Source organism: Phyllostomus hastatus, unplaced genomic scaffold, assembly GCF_019186645.2.
Source record: "Phyllostomus hastatus isolate PE091 unplaced genomic scaffold, TTU_PhHast_1.1 phas_contig_40, whole genome shotgun sequence".
Lineage (NCBI taxonomy): Eukaryota > Metazoa > Chordata > Mammalia > Chiroptera > Phyllostomidae > Phyllostomus > Phyllostomus hastatus.
The window spans coordinates 30,736,087-30,751,927 of record NW_025333872.1 but is presented as its reverse complement, the minus strand read 5'-3'; the positions used below and the strand labels follow the sequence as shown (position 1 = coordinate 30,751,927).

Sequence of the window (15,841 nt, the reverse complement as noted above, 5' to 3'; positions counted from 1 at the left end):
TCAGTTTTTATTTAGATTGAAAATCTCAACAAAGGACATAGTTTAGCCAAAAGCAAATATGGTAGCATAAGTCCTAAATAACCTTTCATCTCTAAGAAGGTGAGCATCTAAGAAAATTTCAGTTTTTCTTGGCTAATTGATTGATTTAAAGGTGCAGGAAGAGAAAGATCTCTTTTGAACTGAAGAGCAGACTAGGCAGGAATGAAACACATTTTGTAGTGTATGTAGTGTATATGCAAACCGCTTACACATCTAAGCACATATGAGAGAATTTTTGTTTGTTCTCTTAGCATTTTGTTGTTGTTTTACTTTGCCATCTTTGTGGAAAGTAAAGCAGTTCAGGAAGCTCTTTGACAAACCTGAGCCAGGTGTGGTATTTAGGTGGTGGAAGAATCCCTAAGTGTGGATACCTGGGCAGTCAGTAGATCATGCTTGTGGAGTTCCTAATCATCTTCTAAGGGAACATTTTGGAAGTGGTTTTAGGATTGCTTTCAACTCAGAGACATGGTATGCAGCTGCTGATAGAATGAAAATAGCAAATTGTGTCCAGAAGCTAGTGGATGGGAGGCTTTCTGTTGGCTCTGTCATTTATAGCAGCTGGTTGAGCAGAGCACAGTGGCTGTGAGAAAGCTCCCTCTGAGAGTTACTGAAACATGAAGAGAACTAACAATGTATTGCAGCATTTTATATCATGTGGCACACCTATCAGTGAAGTAAAACATTAACTTTTGGGGGATGCCAACAAAACTTTTTAAATTTCTCCCTAAAATCCAAAGTTTTCTATTAAAACTAGGATGAAGTATATTGTACAATATTTAACTTCAATTTCTTTATTTTAAAGAGTTAATTAAAAGCAGGAATATAACTGAGATTTTTGAAGCATTTCAAGGTGTGAAGTACATTTGACTGTTACTCACATATTTAATTTAGGAAATATTTTAAAGTTTGGGATTCCATTCTTTTCGGGACATAATTTTCTTTTTAGACTAATACTTATAAGATTTAAAATTTCATTTCCCTCAGTTCTGAATTACGTAAAATTTGTCTGAGAATTTTTTGTAAAAATGTCTTGTTCTGAATACGAATTTAAGCTAGGAATAAGAGGTCAGAAAACATATTTTAGCACGACCCTTTCTAGAAAAGTGTTAGACACACATCAACTTATTTGTGAAAATTTGTAATAATAACCAAAATAGATTGGTTCTTATATCTACCATTCTTTTCCATACTATTTTCAAAGCCCTGTATAAGGTCTTTACATTTTTTTGTTTGAAAATACATGTTTTTTTTTCTTTTAATAGTTCACTTATCTGGAAATAGAAATAGATAATTGAAGATTAATGTGAATAAGTTTTAATACTTCCAGACAGTAATAGGCTTAGCTGAGAATTCTCTTAGTTTCTTTAAATGCTAAAACAAAAAAAATGCAACTGATTTACTCTAAGTTGAATTTATACTTTTTCATCTTTCAGAAACAAAGCCCATAGCCATCTCTTGAATCTCCTTTATCCTGTATACATAATATATCTTTTGTTTCTATGGCTGTATTTAAGATTTTCTTTTACCATTGATTTTAAGCGATTTTCTTATAATGTGCCTTAGGATCATTTTCTTCATATTTTTTTTGCCTAGGTTTCATTGAGTTGCTTGGATCTGTGGATTTATAGTTTTATAAAATTTTAAAATGTTTAGTCCATCATATCTCTAAATATTTTACTTATTATACCCCTATTCTCTTTAGGTACTCCAATTATACATGCATTAGTCTGCTTGAAGTTATCACTCAGCTCACTGTTGTGGTGTTCTGTCCTAAAATCTTTTTTTAATTTTCTTGTGTTACATTTAGATACTTTCTATTATCATGTTATTAAGTTCACTTATCTTGTTTCTGTGATTTTTATTCTGTTGTTAATGTCATCCTATGTATTTTTCAGCTATAGATGTTTTGCTTGAGTCTCTTTCATATGTTTTATGTCTTTATTTAACATACTTAATATTTTTTCTATCATTAATATATAAAATATAATTACAATAGCTGTTTTAACATCCCTTTTGAATAATTTAGTCATATATATCCTTTCTAGTTCTGTTTCTATTGATTGATTTTTGTTATTATTATGGGTTTTTTTTTAGCTCTAAAATATCATCAACTGTTGGATTAAGCAAAGGAAATTTATTTTCTCACAGTGCCAAGATTAAAGTTTTGTCAGAATTTGGTTTCTGGTGAGAGCTCTCTTCCTGTTTTGGAGATGGCCATCTTCTTGCTATGTTCATATATGGCATTTTTTCCCCTTTTTTGGGGGGGTGGCTGTCTGTGCACACAGCTGGGGGTGAGGGAGAGAGAGAGAGCAAGAGCACATGAGCTCTAGTGTCTCCTCTTTCTCTTATAAGGATTCTGTTCCCATCAGATTAGGGCCCTACTGTTATGACCTCATTTATCCCTAATTACCCAAAGGTTGTACCTCCAAACACCATCACAGGAAGTTATGGCTTTAACATATCAATTTTGGGGAGACACAACCATTCAGTCCATAATATGTGTCATATTTTTTCTTTGCATGCCTGGTAAGTTTTATTTGGTGCTAGACATTGTGAATTTTACTTTTTTGGGTGCTAGATATTTTTATATTCTTATAAATATCCTTAAGTTTTATTCTGGATGTAGTTAAGTTACTTGGAAATTGGTTGATCTTTTAAAAGCTTTATTTTATTTTTTGTTAGCAATAGACCAGGTAAACCTTTAGTTTAGGGCTAATTTTGCCCCATTACTGAGGCAAGAACTTCTTGAATACTATACATGATATTCCAAGAATTTTGAGTTTTTCTGCCCTGGTTAGGGAGCATTTCTGGCTCTGTGGGAACTCTAGAAATTGTTACCTTTGTTCTTTTTGGGTGGTTCTTTTTCATACATAAGCTCTGATTAGTACTGGGTTGAAAACTCAAGGAGGATCTTTTTCCGATTTTTGTTTTTTTTCTCTCTAGCATCATCTCCTCTATAGTACTCTGCTCTGCAAGTTTCAAGGGCTTGGGCCTCCCCAAATTTGCAAAACCATCTACTGAATTAAGAGAACCACTAGGCCCTACCTGGATTCCCTCTTCCTGTACTGGGGCTGAAAATTCTTTCTAAATAATATGGTAGAGCAATCATAAAGTGAACACTCATCCATTTCTCATTTCTCAGGGATCACTGTCCTGTGCTTTCTGATGTCTAGTATCTGAAAAATGTTTTTCTGTATATGTGTATATTTTAGTTTTTTTAGTTTAGTTTTTTTTAGTGTATATTTTTAGTTGTTTCAAGTGGTTTTTGTCTGTTTGAATGTGAATGTTTCTTTTAGAATTGAGAAAGATCCTTTGCAATGTTTCTTTAAGCTTTAGATTCTTCCTATGGAAAATGCTTATGCCTTTTGAATTACTAAGATTAATAAACTGAATGAAGTGGTCCTGCTTATAAACTCTGATTATCTATAAGCAAAGGGGTGTGTTGGCTGTTTGTGGGTGTTTGTTTTTGATGTAGTTATTATTAATTATAAAATATTAGTAAAAGATAACTTAATAATAAATAATTATATACTAAACACTTTTTACATATTGTGCTTCCTAAAACACTCAGTGTTTACTAGTTTATCTTTAGAGCTATTGAGATATTTTTATGTGTTAGAGTTTCCTATTCCTCTGTGCTCATAGTCTGACATATTTGTGGCAGTCACAAAGAATTGTGTTAACCCTGCTCATTCTGGTTAGTCATTTGTGGGTTGTACCTTTTCTGAAAAGACACAAGTAATATTTCTGACCCTGAATTCATGATTTTTACTATTCCCCACAGCATGATTGCCACAGGAATTCTTTACAGGTGGAAATATAATAAAACATTTAAAAAGTCATCTCTGGAAATGAATATTTCATTTCTTTCTTTTTTTAAAAAAAGATTTTATTTATTTATTTTTAGAAAGAGGGAAAGGGAAGTAGAAAGATAAGTGAGGGAGAAAATCATTGATGTGTGAGAGATACATCAATTGGTTGCCTCTCATAGGCCCCAACCAGGGACCTAGCCCACAACCCAGGCATGTGCCCTGACTGGGAATAGAATGATCAACCTTTTGGTTTGCAGGCTGGCACTCAATTCAGAAATGGATGTTTTCTTTATTAAGACCTTTAGAATGCAAATGGAAATGCATGCAATATGAACATCCATTTTTATTTATTAGTCAATTAAAGAAAACACATCTCACTGTGATCTCACTGATATCAGGCTTATCCGCCATCATGAATTTATGAAACATGATGCCAAGCAAGAGAATATGTACATATTGAAGAAACCACAGTTTATTTTCACAGAAATAGGGAGGTGGCCATATAGATTTTCTTTCAACATGGTACACACTGTAATCTTTTTTTTATCTCACAGTACCCCAAGATTCGAAAACCTTGAAAGTGGATGAAGAAACAGAAAACACAATGAGAGTTACCTGGAAACCAGCACCTGGGAAAGTTGTCAACTACCGTGTTGTATATCGCCCCCGTGGGGGAGGAAGACAGATGGTTGCCAAAGTGCCACCCACAGTCACCTCGACAGTGTTAAAGAGACTTAAACCCCAGACCACATATGATATCACAGTTCTCCCAGTTTACAAGACAGGAGAAGGGAAGCTCAGGCAAGGATCAGGAACGACAGGTACAAAACGATAATTTTTTTGGAAAGTATGTCGTATTTTAAGGAAAACTTTATATATTTACTTTACTTGTAAATGTCTAAAATTAATTCTGTAATAAATTAAATTAGAATAATTGGATGAGATTAGCATGTTATTTTTACCAATACAGGTCCTGGTAAAATGATTCTACATACTAGTATTCTAACGCTAACCTAATCTTCTGAATTGTGAGAATTATTTACACTTTCACTTGGGTAGCACTTTGTTAATCAGCATTTTTATTGTGTATTATATCTGGAGCTATCAGACTTAACCTTCTGATAAGTATATGTTTTGAAGTGTTATGGTTGTGATGATTCTCATGTATGTCACTTAGACATTTCCAATTCAATTTACTATTGCAGAGGCAAGTAAAAAACCCCCAAGCCTAGTCTTATGAATAATATTTTGAAAACTTGTTATCTTTACAGCTTCTCGATTTAAGTCACCCAGAAACCTCAGAACCTCTGACTCAACCATGTCAAGCTTCCGAGTGACTTGGGAGCCTGCACCTGGGGAGGTGAAGGGTTACAAAGTCACGTTCCACCCTACAGGAGAAGAAAGAACACTGGGAGAGTTAGTGGTTGGACCATATGACAACACAGTTGTTTTGGAGGAACTTAGGTAGGAATGAACTATATTTGGTTTGTGTTAAAAGATCAAATAACTTATGTAAATTAGTTGGCCTCACACAACAGAGTTTGCCAGCAGAGTATTTTAAATCAGCTGAAGTTGCTTTCTTATTCTTGGTGCTGGTGAAGTGGAGGTAGCATTCAGGAGTTAGAACAGAATGTAGGCTTGAGAAAATTTTTTTGTAATATTTTAATGATTTTTGTTATTAAGTGATAAGGGATGGTATTTTTTCAATAGTATCCTGCTTTTAAAAAGTTAACATCCATATTACACTAAAAAGTCACTTTCCCCTAGCAAGCTCTGTGGCAACGTAGGGGTTTCCTTCTGGAAAGGTCCAGGTGACTCATGCTTAGATTCCAAGTGTGTCCTCTTCCAGGGTGGGCCATGGCAGAGGGAAGGCAGGACTTTGTGCGTGGTGCCAGCTGGCAGGATCAGGGAGGGGTGAACTGATTGAAAGCCTTGCTTCAGGCTGTGCAGTGGAAAACAAGGAAGTTTGAGTTTGAACAGCACCCTGCATTCATTAAAGTAGAAAGAATGGACTACTGTGGAGTGCCTTTTTGAAAGTTTGTTTCAACCATTTATTCAACAATATTGAAGTCTATATAATGCTTTTTACTTACTTTTATCAGAATAGGGAGAATGAAATTTACTGAGCCTACTATGTGCCAGCATTGTGGTAGGGGCCTTAGGCAACCTTGAAAGGTACAACATTGAAATTATTTTTTTAAAGCATATTGCTTAGAAGCAGTAAGGATGAAGGATAGGACTCTTCCTTGATACGCTCAGTGGCATGGTGGGGATTCTACATCTGACAGCAAGCAGACACAGAGGCCAGGGCTGGAAGCCCAAGTAGTCTCTAAAATGTTGGCTAGCTTCCCTTGACATCTCACACTGTTAGCTTAAACTACAATGTGATGGAAATTATTTTCCTTCTTTTGCAGTGGTACGCATTATAACTTTGAGGAAGGGTTTGTGAATCAAGATGAATATCTTAAACAGAGAAACAATGCTGCCACTTGGGCCAATTATACATATAGACTATATGTTTTCACATTTCAGGGCAGGTACCACCTACAAAGTAAATGTTTTTGGAATGTTTGATGGAGGAGAAAGTTCACCACTTGTTGGACAAGAAATGACAACCCTTTCTGACACAACTGTAATGCCAATTTTATCCTCCGGTAAGAAATTGAGTTACATTTCCCTAGGAGACCTCAATATTATGAAAGTATTTCAAGTATGAATTGTTAGGTTAATCACACAATGAAAACTAATTACACAAATGTTACACTAAAATTTATTTAAATAATTTACATATTTAAAATTTTTTCAAAAATCCAGCTAAGCATGCTTTTTTACAATATAGTTTTAAGGCCTTTTTAAAAATTTTTACCATTGCATAGATCACATGGTACTATATTATTTAAAGATGAGTTTTTGAGATCAGTAGATAATGTACATTTTCTCTCTTTTTAATGACTACAAGGCAGTTGTATTTTGTTAAAGTAATGAGAGAAGTGACTTATTTGGGCTTAGCAAGCAGAGGTGGGTTACTTAAATAGGTGTGGAACCACAGCTTGGGAAGCAAAATGCTAACATAAACCATTTTGCACTTGCCATGATTATAGTTTTCATGTACACAAAGTTAGTTTTGAACATTTTAGAGGTATAAGTGGTGGGTAGAATTTACTTCTAAATATTTGCCATCATCTGCTAAAAAAAAAGAGCAGGTCTGGGCAATTCATGAGCAGGCTTGCAAAAGCTTAGGTGGTTGGAATGGTATTTGGGATTCTGCTATCCTGAGTTAGTGTATAATGAATGATGAGAACAGTTTTGTAGTGTGAGTAGCATCATGTAATTTTTCTCCATTACTTCTTCTTGTAATGTAAAGAGCAGAGGCTAACATGGCAAGACATAGGAAAATCCATAGCTGGTAACATAAGCTCCTGGAAAAGAAAGCATTTGAAAATATGGATGTGGACAAAATAAAGTGTCAAATTGTGCTGTTTTGTTTTAATGTTTTATTGTTTCTTCTATGATGATATTAACTGACTTATATTTTTATTTTGTAGCTTGTGCACTGAGGATATTGGGATTATTCTCTCTTTCCAAAGCACCCTAGCTTTGTATCAATGTTTGTGCTTGTTGCCTCTATAGCTCTCAATTTGTGTATTTGTTTGCATACTTTTTCTAAATTGTCTTTCTTCTCTCTTGATTTTTTTAAATGTGCAGACTTTACCATCTGTATATGCCTGAGTGTTGTACATAGCAGACGATTAAGGAGTTAATGACTATATAATATAATAGCTATCAGGCTTTAACACAATTATATTTACCTTAAAAAGGTCTAATTTTAAGTTATGTTCCTATTTCTTCATAATATGTATAGTAGTTACCTGGGAGCTTAATTATTTTAAGATTTCTTGGCTCACTAAAACCTTTTCTAGCTCACACATTTTATCAGTTCATCTCACACTTGTCTGCTAGTGACCATGGAGTATCACAGAAAAGTGCAAATCTAATAGTTAGATTATATTAACATTTTATTAAATTATTAACACCTTATAGTTAGATGGCTGTACATTCTCACTTATTTATTTCAGGCCTTGAGTTTGTGAGCCCATTCAATTTGTAATGATAGTTTAATTTAAGTCTCCAGGGTCTGTGGCCAGGAAATACAGTCAAGATGAAAAAAAGATTTGCCACTGAAATAATCATTGGAGGAACTGGTGATTCTTATAACTGTTATTTGAAGTCAGTAAATCACATGGATGTGATTTCAGAGTCTCAAATTCTAAAGCTATAACACAAACAATTAGGCAACATTGGGGAGGGGGGTGCAGATGTGTGGCTAGGAAGTAACCCTGCTAAGAATTTGCTCCTTACTTGGCTCTCTCTCACAATTGCCATGTCAGGGATGGAGTGTCTCACCAGAGCTGAGGCAGACATTGTGTTACTGGTGGATGGATCATGGAGTATCGGCCGGGCAAATTTTAGAACTGTGAGGAGTTTCATTTCTCGCATTGTAGAGGTCTTTGATATTGGCCCCAAAAGAGTACAAATTGGTAAGTCTGACTGTGTTAAAGACATTTAGACATTTTCATTATGCTCTTTTATATATGCTAATGCCAGTGGTGTTATTTTAGCCCTTGCCCAGTATAGTGGGGACCCCAGAACAGAGTGGCAGTTAAATGCTCACAGAGACAAGAAGAGTTTGTTGCAAGCTGTGGCAAACTTACCATACAAAGGTGGCAATACTCTCACAGGTGAGTCAGGATGGTTTGGCTCAATTTTAGCTCCTGTCAAAGCTTACGGCTAAATGATGATGTGATTGATTCTCTTAAAAATTCCACCAGGCATGGCTTTGAATTTCATTCGCCAACAGAGCTTCAAAACCCAAGCTGGAATGAGGCCTAGAGCTCGAAAAATTGGTGTTCTTATCACTGATGGAAAGTCACAGGATGATGTTGAGGCACCTTCGAAGAAACTCAAGGATGAGGGTGTGGAGCTGTTTGCTATTGGTAAGCATTGCCAAGCTGGTGGTGCTCTCAGCACTGCAGAAGCTGAGGATATTTTTGTAGTTAAAAATATTTTCTGAAGTGTGAAAAAACAAACACATTTTCCCTATCATATAATTTATCAAATGATGTAGTTATCCTTGTAATGAGACAAAATTACATGTCTTCTTGGAAGAAAGTAATGGCTCAAGAGGACAAATGCATTCTTAATAGGAATCAGAAAAATTCCTGTTTGGTTTTCCATGGCCCAATCTTTATTTTTGATATCCATATTTTACTTTCCAGAAGAAAACATTGCAGAGACACTTTTGTTTGGGTGAGAAATTGGTGCTAGAAGCATTTAGAAGAAGTTAATTCAGAATAACTTTCAATTTACATTATTTTTTATTTGACCCTATTTTGTAAGTCTAGGTAGATAATCATTTTATTATTGAGGAAAATCATATATATGTTCTAGTTACCATTGATTATACAGGGCAGCCTGTAAAATTTTTGCTTCACTCCGTTATCTTTTTCTGAGAAGTGCTTTTAATTTGTATATATCCATGTTTTGAGGTATTAAAAATGCTGATGAGTCTGAGTTAAAGATGATCGCATCAGATCCCGATGACGTCCACGCATACAACGTGGCAGATTTTGACTCGCTCTCCAGAATTGTGGATGACCTCACCATTAACTTGTGTAACAGTGTCAAGGGTCCAGGTAAGGTTAGCTCAGAATTTCTACCCTCAGCACTTTGGGCCAGATAATTCTATTCTATTCTATTCTATTCTATTCTATTCTACTCTATTCTAATTTATTTATTTATTTATTTATTTATTTATTTATTTATTTATTTATTTTAGACCAGAACAGAGAGAGAGAGAAAGTGAAGAAGTGGGTGGGGTGAAGAGAGAGAGAGAGAGATAAATTTGTTGTTTGTTTTTTCATTTATTTATGCATTCATTGGTTGATTCTTATATGTGCCCTGACTGCAGATGGAACCCACAACCTTGGTGTATCTGGATGACGTTCTAACCAACTGAGCTACCTTGCCAGGGCTGGGCCAGAAAATTCTTATTTTGGGTGGGGGAAGGGATTCTTCTGTGCTTTGTGAGATGTTTAATAGCATTCCTGTGTCCTGCCCACTGGAAGCCAGTAGCATCCCCTGATTTGTGGCCACAAAAAATATCTTCAAAATTTTCCAAATGTCTGCTAAGGAGAATACTGTCCACAATTGAGAATCATTGGTTTAGTCCATGATTTGTTTCTGATGACATCAACCTAGAAATGACTTCCAGCTTATTTGAGGACACTTTCAGTTGTATGTGCCTGCACACAGACATGCACCGTGCATAAGTGGTGATTGGGGAAGAGAAATTCTTTCTTTTTCTGTGTATACATATTTTCTTATAAAGCATCTTCACTCTATAATTGCTAAGCTTCTATTAAATTGTTGCTCATAGACTTTTATTTTCTAAAGTTTGATAACTTTTTTTTTGTTAGGAATGAAAGAGGGGTCTTATATCTGATTTGCTTTGCCTGAACTGGAGATGATCAAATTTGATACTTTGCACTTGTAACCCTTAAATATACAGGGACATTACAATTTTAGAGTGTGGACTTTTAGAAATGACATAATCTGTCATAACCTGGGAAGAAAACTGAGACTTAGAGAAGTTAAATTACACAGGGTTAAGTGGTTAAGGATGTTTTTAGAGGTCTTTGAAAAGAAAAGTAGTTATTGAAAAGGAATTAAGATTTAGAAGTAAAATTATGGGACTGAATTCTTAGTGACAAAAGGTAGTGTGAAATGATTATTCTCCACATAAATCACAAGACAAAACATAGTAAGCACCAAAATTGAAGATTTTTGGAAAATTAAATGCATTATATTGTAAAAGTTTCTTTTAAGTACTTGTAATAGCAATGTGGATTATGGTGAAGGTAGCCTTTCATTATTATCTTCTGGTTTTGGAAAGGTTGGAATGAACTTAACAAATAATGTGGTAAAATGGTTTACATGCTTTAGGTACTGGGATATGTTTATTCGACTGTTCCTTCTTGAGTTTCTTACTCCAAACTTTTGCAGATTTTATTTTTTTGGATTTTGAACAACAGACTGACCTTTTCCCTGGAGAAATGGACCAGCCAGGAAACCAGCATTTGTAGGCTTCTGGCTCTGGATTAGCTGAGAGAGTTGTACTTTTATTTAGTTGGAGAGAACTTTGAATAGGGATGAAAACATCTTTTATCTATTTTCCTTTATTTTTTTTGTCAACTATGTAAGAGTTGCATTCATTCTAGTTTCCCAGACAGTAAAATTGGTTGATAATTTTGTAGGCTTGATTATGACCCAAGTACAATAAAGGTTAGGATACTAAGAATGGAAATGCTTTCTCCAGCTTTGGCTTGCAAAGAAAGTAGAAAGAATTTATATGAGAATAATTTGCCATGCTCATGGAGTCACTGGTTTAATTCTCTTAAAATTCTTATTTGGTAAATCTTTCTAGTGGTCATAAGGAACTTAATATTTCTGCGTTCATTAATATTTATTCCAGATATTGTTCTGCATTAGTCATTTCACCTATATCTACCCACAGAGAATGTAATCACAGACAGTATGATATTACCACATTTTTAAAAACTTAGTTGTTTCTCTCTTTTGAGTATGAAAATGGTTAGGTGCTCTTACCACTGAACTAGGTCCTATAGGGGAACTAATCAAGAACAAGAAACCAATTTTGTTCTTACAGACTACAACCTGAATATAAATAATCAAAATGATAATGAGGGCCGTGAACTTGGATGGTACCAAAAGTTATGAGAGAGACAATGGATTTGTGAGGTCCCAGGTCCTTATTTGTTGATTATAAATTAGGATTTATATGGATTATAAATCACTAAATTTATTAGATTTTTTTTAAAAAAGATTTTATTTATTTTTAGAGAGGAAAGGGAGGGAGAAAGAGAGAGAGAGAGAGGACACTTTGGTTCACAGACTGAGCTCAATCCACTGAGCTATGCCAGCCAGGGCAATTTATTAGATTATAAATTGATTACAAGGCTAGTGAGAGGAGAAAGTATCCAAAGGATGATTCAGAGGTTTGAGACTGGTAAACGGGTGGTACCATAAGGAAGAGTGGGACCAAGTTTCAGTGAAAGAAAATGAGCTCAAGTTTGAATTTTCTGGGGCTGAAGGACCCCTCTGGGCATCCCTTCAGAGACATCTTATGTGCAATGGTCCTCTACAATGATTAACTGTAGCTACTTAATATGTGAAAGGAAGCGTGTACAAGCTTGATTTGGACACTAATAATGTTTCAATCTAATTTCAAATTTTATCACGTTGGTGTAATAATGAAAAAAGTGTATGTACTTTATTCCCACGTGTAGGTGACTTGGCAGCGCCTTCTAACCTAGTTATTTCTGAGAGAACCCATCGTTCTTTTAGAGTGAGCTGGACACCTCCTGCTGACAGTGTGGACAGATATAAGGTTGAATACTACCCAGTTTCTGGAGGGAAACGCCAAGAAGTGAGTAGACAACACTTCCAATCCCCTTCTTCCTGATGTTCAGATTGGGTCCTACTCATTAGGGCTCTGGGAAAATGTAAGGTGAGGAGCAAAAGGGAGGTAGAGTCCAGAACAAGTCAATAATGGTGCTTTCTAGCTCATGCTAGGCAAACACTTCCCTTTGGGCTTAATTAAAGGAAAAGAGCTCTGCTTAAATTCTTATGATTTCTGAGAGTTAAAGAATATCAACATGATTTTTAATTAAAATTTAATTAGAGAATGCTTGATTTGTTCATGAGTTTATACTTAGAATCAGAGAGTTAGAAGGGAACATTAAAGATGATCTAGTTTTACCCACTCTTTTTACAAATAAGGAAACAATAGTTGGGAGAGTAAATTATATGAATTGTCTGAGATCTCATTATAATGTGGTATTTTGCAAAAACAAAAGACAATGGTCTTATTGAAACATAATTTCTAAGTTCATTGTATTTAAGTACTTTGTAACTATAGTAGAAAAGAGGGAAGTGATTATAATATGTTGTTATTACTTAAATTTTTTTCTTTTAGTTTTATGTGAGCCGGCTGGAAAGTAGCACAGTACTGAAAGATCTGAAGCCTGAAACTCAGTATGTTGTGAATGTGTATTCTGTAGTAGAAGACGAATATAGTGAGCCTCTGAAGGGCACAGAAAAAACCTGTAAGTCAGATTAAAAATAAAATATAACTGTTTTGTTTTTTTAAGATAAAGAGGTGGCAGCCCATGTGGGATTTTGTCAGTCTTCCAAGTCATTCCTTTATTCAATATCCATTCAACAGTTTACTGAGTGCCTTCTTTGTGTAGGTGCTCAGTAAATACATGGTGGTTTTCTACTCTTACTGGCTACTCCAGGCAAAGTATCTATGAACATAGATACTTCACTTTTTAAGGACACCATGTGAGGGGAGGGGGACTAAGGTTAGGAAGAGGAGCTGTACTGAATGATCTATTTTCATTCTGTTGAAGGCCAGATCTTCCTTCTGGCAATGAGATCTCTCCATTTTTTCTTTCCTGGCCTTTGGCCTTTGGCCTCTGGCCTTTACTAGAGAAGTTCTAATGGCTTTGACTTTGAGTAGAGTTTTTAGGAGAGATGTCCCTCACTTGTATTTATGGTAAGGTTTCTGAGGCCTTGTGAATATTCTCCTTCCTTCTCCCATCTTCTTGGCTGGGCTCCAGGGGGAAGGGGACCACTTGTAAGAGAAAGGAATGGGTATCACTCTCTCCAACACAAGAATTGACTCTGCTTACTGCTTGGTTCTTTAGGTCTTTATCTCTTCTCTTATTTCCCCTTACATTAGACAATAGGAGTTAAAAAATGTATTTAATAATAGGCAGGATTAATTTGGTAAGTCCTTAAAAATTTAAACTCAATCTTTGGACAACAAAGAGAAAGCTATGTGGATGTTGTGTGAAGAGGAGTCTGCAAGCTGTTTACTGTGCCTCATGGGCTTGGCTTCATAAAGCCCATAAATCCCTAAGTTCCAGTTAGTAATATATGGCACTCTCAGTTAACAAACTTTTAAAATAAAGGTGAAATAAAATACTATGTTGGTTACTTATATATAAAATTCTATGATTAAAGGATGAACATAGTCAAATTAGAGATGTTGCAGAAAAACAAACTGAAATATCAGGAAGTTGGTACTTATTTTGGCTTCTATATGGACTCATAGGAATAATATTTGAAATTTAAACTTTTTTCCTCCTATGAAATAGTTGTAACACACAGTCCTGAGTATGAGGTAGTTATGAACAATGACATTGTGTTTTTTGGAGGGAAGAGGAATGGGTGATGTTAACTCTCATTTATTTCCCATAGCAACATATTCTTTATTTAGCATATACAAATATCAATAACTAAGTAGGAACCAATTAAAAAATGAGCAGAAGAACAGGAATTAGACTGATGTCTGTTTTACATTCCAACAGTGCCTGTTCCTGTCGTCAGCCTGAATATTTATGACATTGGCACTACCACCATGAAGGTGCAGTGGCAGCCAGTGGGAGGGGCTACCGGCTACACTTTGTCCTACGAACCCATCAATGCCACAGAACCGACAAAAGCCAAAGAGGTGGGAGACATTTGTTTCTTTTTTATTGGGTCTTCCTGAGACATTACAGTTTTGGAGTCTTCATTAACTGCAGTTACTTATGAACTCATTTATACCTTTACACAGAAACCAGAAAAATAGAAAATTAGGCCTGTGACTCCTTTTAGAAAGCTTTAGCATGAAAAAGAAAATACAATTCAGAAACATGAAAAATAAAAGTTGTGTTATAATCTAGTGGTTACACATGGGCTGTGATTGGCTGTGCCTGGTAAGTGGGAACGTGTGATCTGAATGTCTGATCTCCCCTCGGCATGTCAATATGCAGATGCATGTGGGACCAGCAGTGAACGATGTGCAGCTGACTGGCCTCTTTCCCAACACTGAGTATGTGGTCACAGTCCAGGCAGCCCTGCATGACCTCACCAGTGAACCTGTCACTGCTCGGGAAGTCACTCGTAAGACATTGCCAATTTTCCTTCTTTTCTACTGCTTAATAACATTTGTTCAGATTTTTCTTTTACTCAGTGATGCTAATCATAATTTAATTATTGTGCATAAGTTATAGAGTTATTATTTATGGCAATCAAATTTGAGAATTAAGATTAATTCTAGACTTATGGCAGCATCTTAAGTTGATTATAGGATTTATATATCTTTTCATACTTAACATGCCCAATATTGAAGTGTACCTTACAATCAATATTGTCTTACAACTGTTCATGGCCAGATGTCTATCAAGGCACAGAACATAAAATAGTATATACCTTACAACCGATGTTGCTGTAGGTCCATGAAGTAGACCTACACAGTTGGTGAGGATGGGAAGTTGGGTGAGTGTAGGTTTGAAGGAAGATACTCAGTTTAAAATCAGAATGTTCCACATTTTTATTGAAGTAGCAACTTTGTGGCACATATGAATGCCTGTTTCAATTAAGTGAATTGATCAATTAACTCAGCCCCAAAACATTGATCATCTATTATACTCTAGTCACTGTGCACCAATAAGTATAGGTAATGCACCAATAAATAATGCAAAGCAGCACAGAGTGCATGGATTCCATCCTAGTTTGCACTTCTCTCATTTGTGTGTTGATTGGCCCTTTTTGTGTTTTCCGTATGTTTCACTAGCATTTTTCTTGAAAAGTGACAGTGATTGCACTTAGGACCTTTGCCTGACCTAGCTGGGAGTTGGGTTTCTTGCTTGTTTAGGTGGGCATGCTGGGATAGATGACTTGGTTTAAATTTGGTGAGTCTCAGTCCACATTTCTAGAGAAATAAAGAAACTGGAAGGAATCTTCAAGGGGGAAAAGGGTCTAAGGCAGAAGCATGATAGGGCAGAAAAGAGAAAGAACCCCTCCTGGGTGGGGCACTATAAACTCATGAACAAAAAATAATCATCTTTTGTATGTTAGAT

At 35.5% G+C, this 15,841-nt stretch overlaps 1 protein-coding gene across 1 annotated transcript in view; it reads left to right on the top strand.

Moving 5' to 3' along the window:
* The window catches only part of COL12A1 (collagen type XII alpha 1 chain), a 111,984-nt gene that overhangs the window by 38,319 nt on the left and 57,824 nt on the right, over positions 1 to 15,841 (top strand). Inside the window, exons 15-25 of the mRNA XM_045843384.1 lie at positions 4,406 to 4,672; positions 5,123 to 5,315; positions 6,384 to 6,505; positions 8,240 to 8,389; positions 8,471 to 8,590; positions 8,681 to 8,845; positions 9,398 to 9,544; positions 12,218 to 12,357; positions 12,907 to 13,036; positions 14,306 to 14,448; positions 14,753 to 14,882. Coding sequence (XP_045699340.1) covers positions 4,406 to 4,672; positions 5,123 to 5,315; positions 6,384 to 6,505; positions 8,240 to 8,389; positions 8,471 to 8,590; positions 8,681 to 8,845; positions 9,398 to 9,544; positions 12,218 to 12,357; positions 12,907 to 13,036; positions 14,306 to 14,448; positions 14,753 to 14,882 — 1,707 coding nt within the window. The remainder of the gene's footprint in view (positions 1 to 4,405; positions 4,673 to 5,122; positions 5,316 to 6,383; positions 6,506 to 8,239; positions 8,390 to 8,470; positions 8,591 to 8,680; positions 8,846 to 9,397; positions 9,545 to 12,217; positions 12,358 to 12,906; positions 13,037 to 14,305; positions 14,449 to 14,752; positions 14,883 to 15,841) is intronic.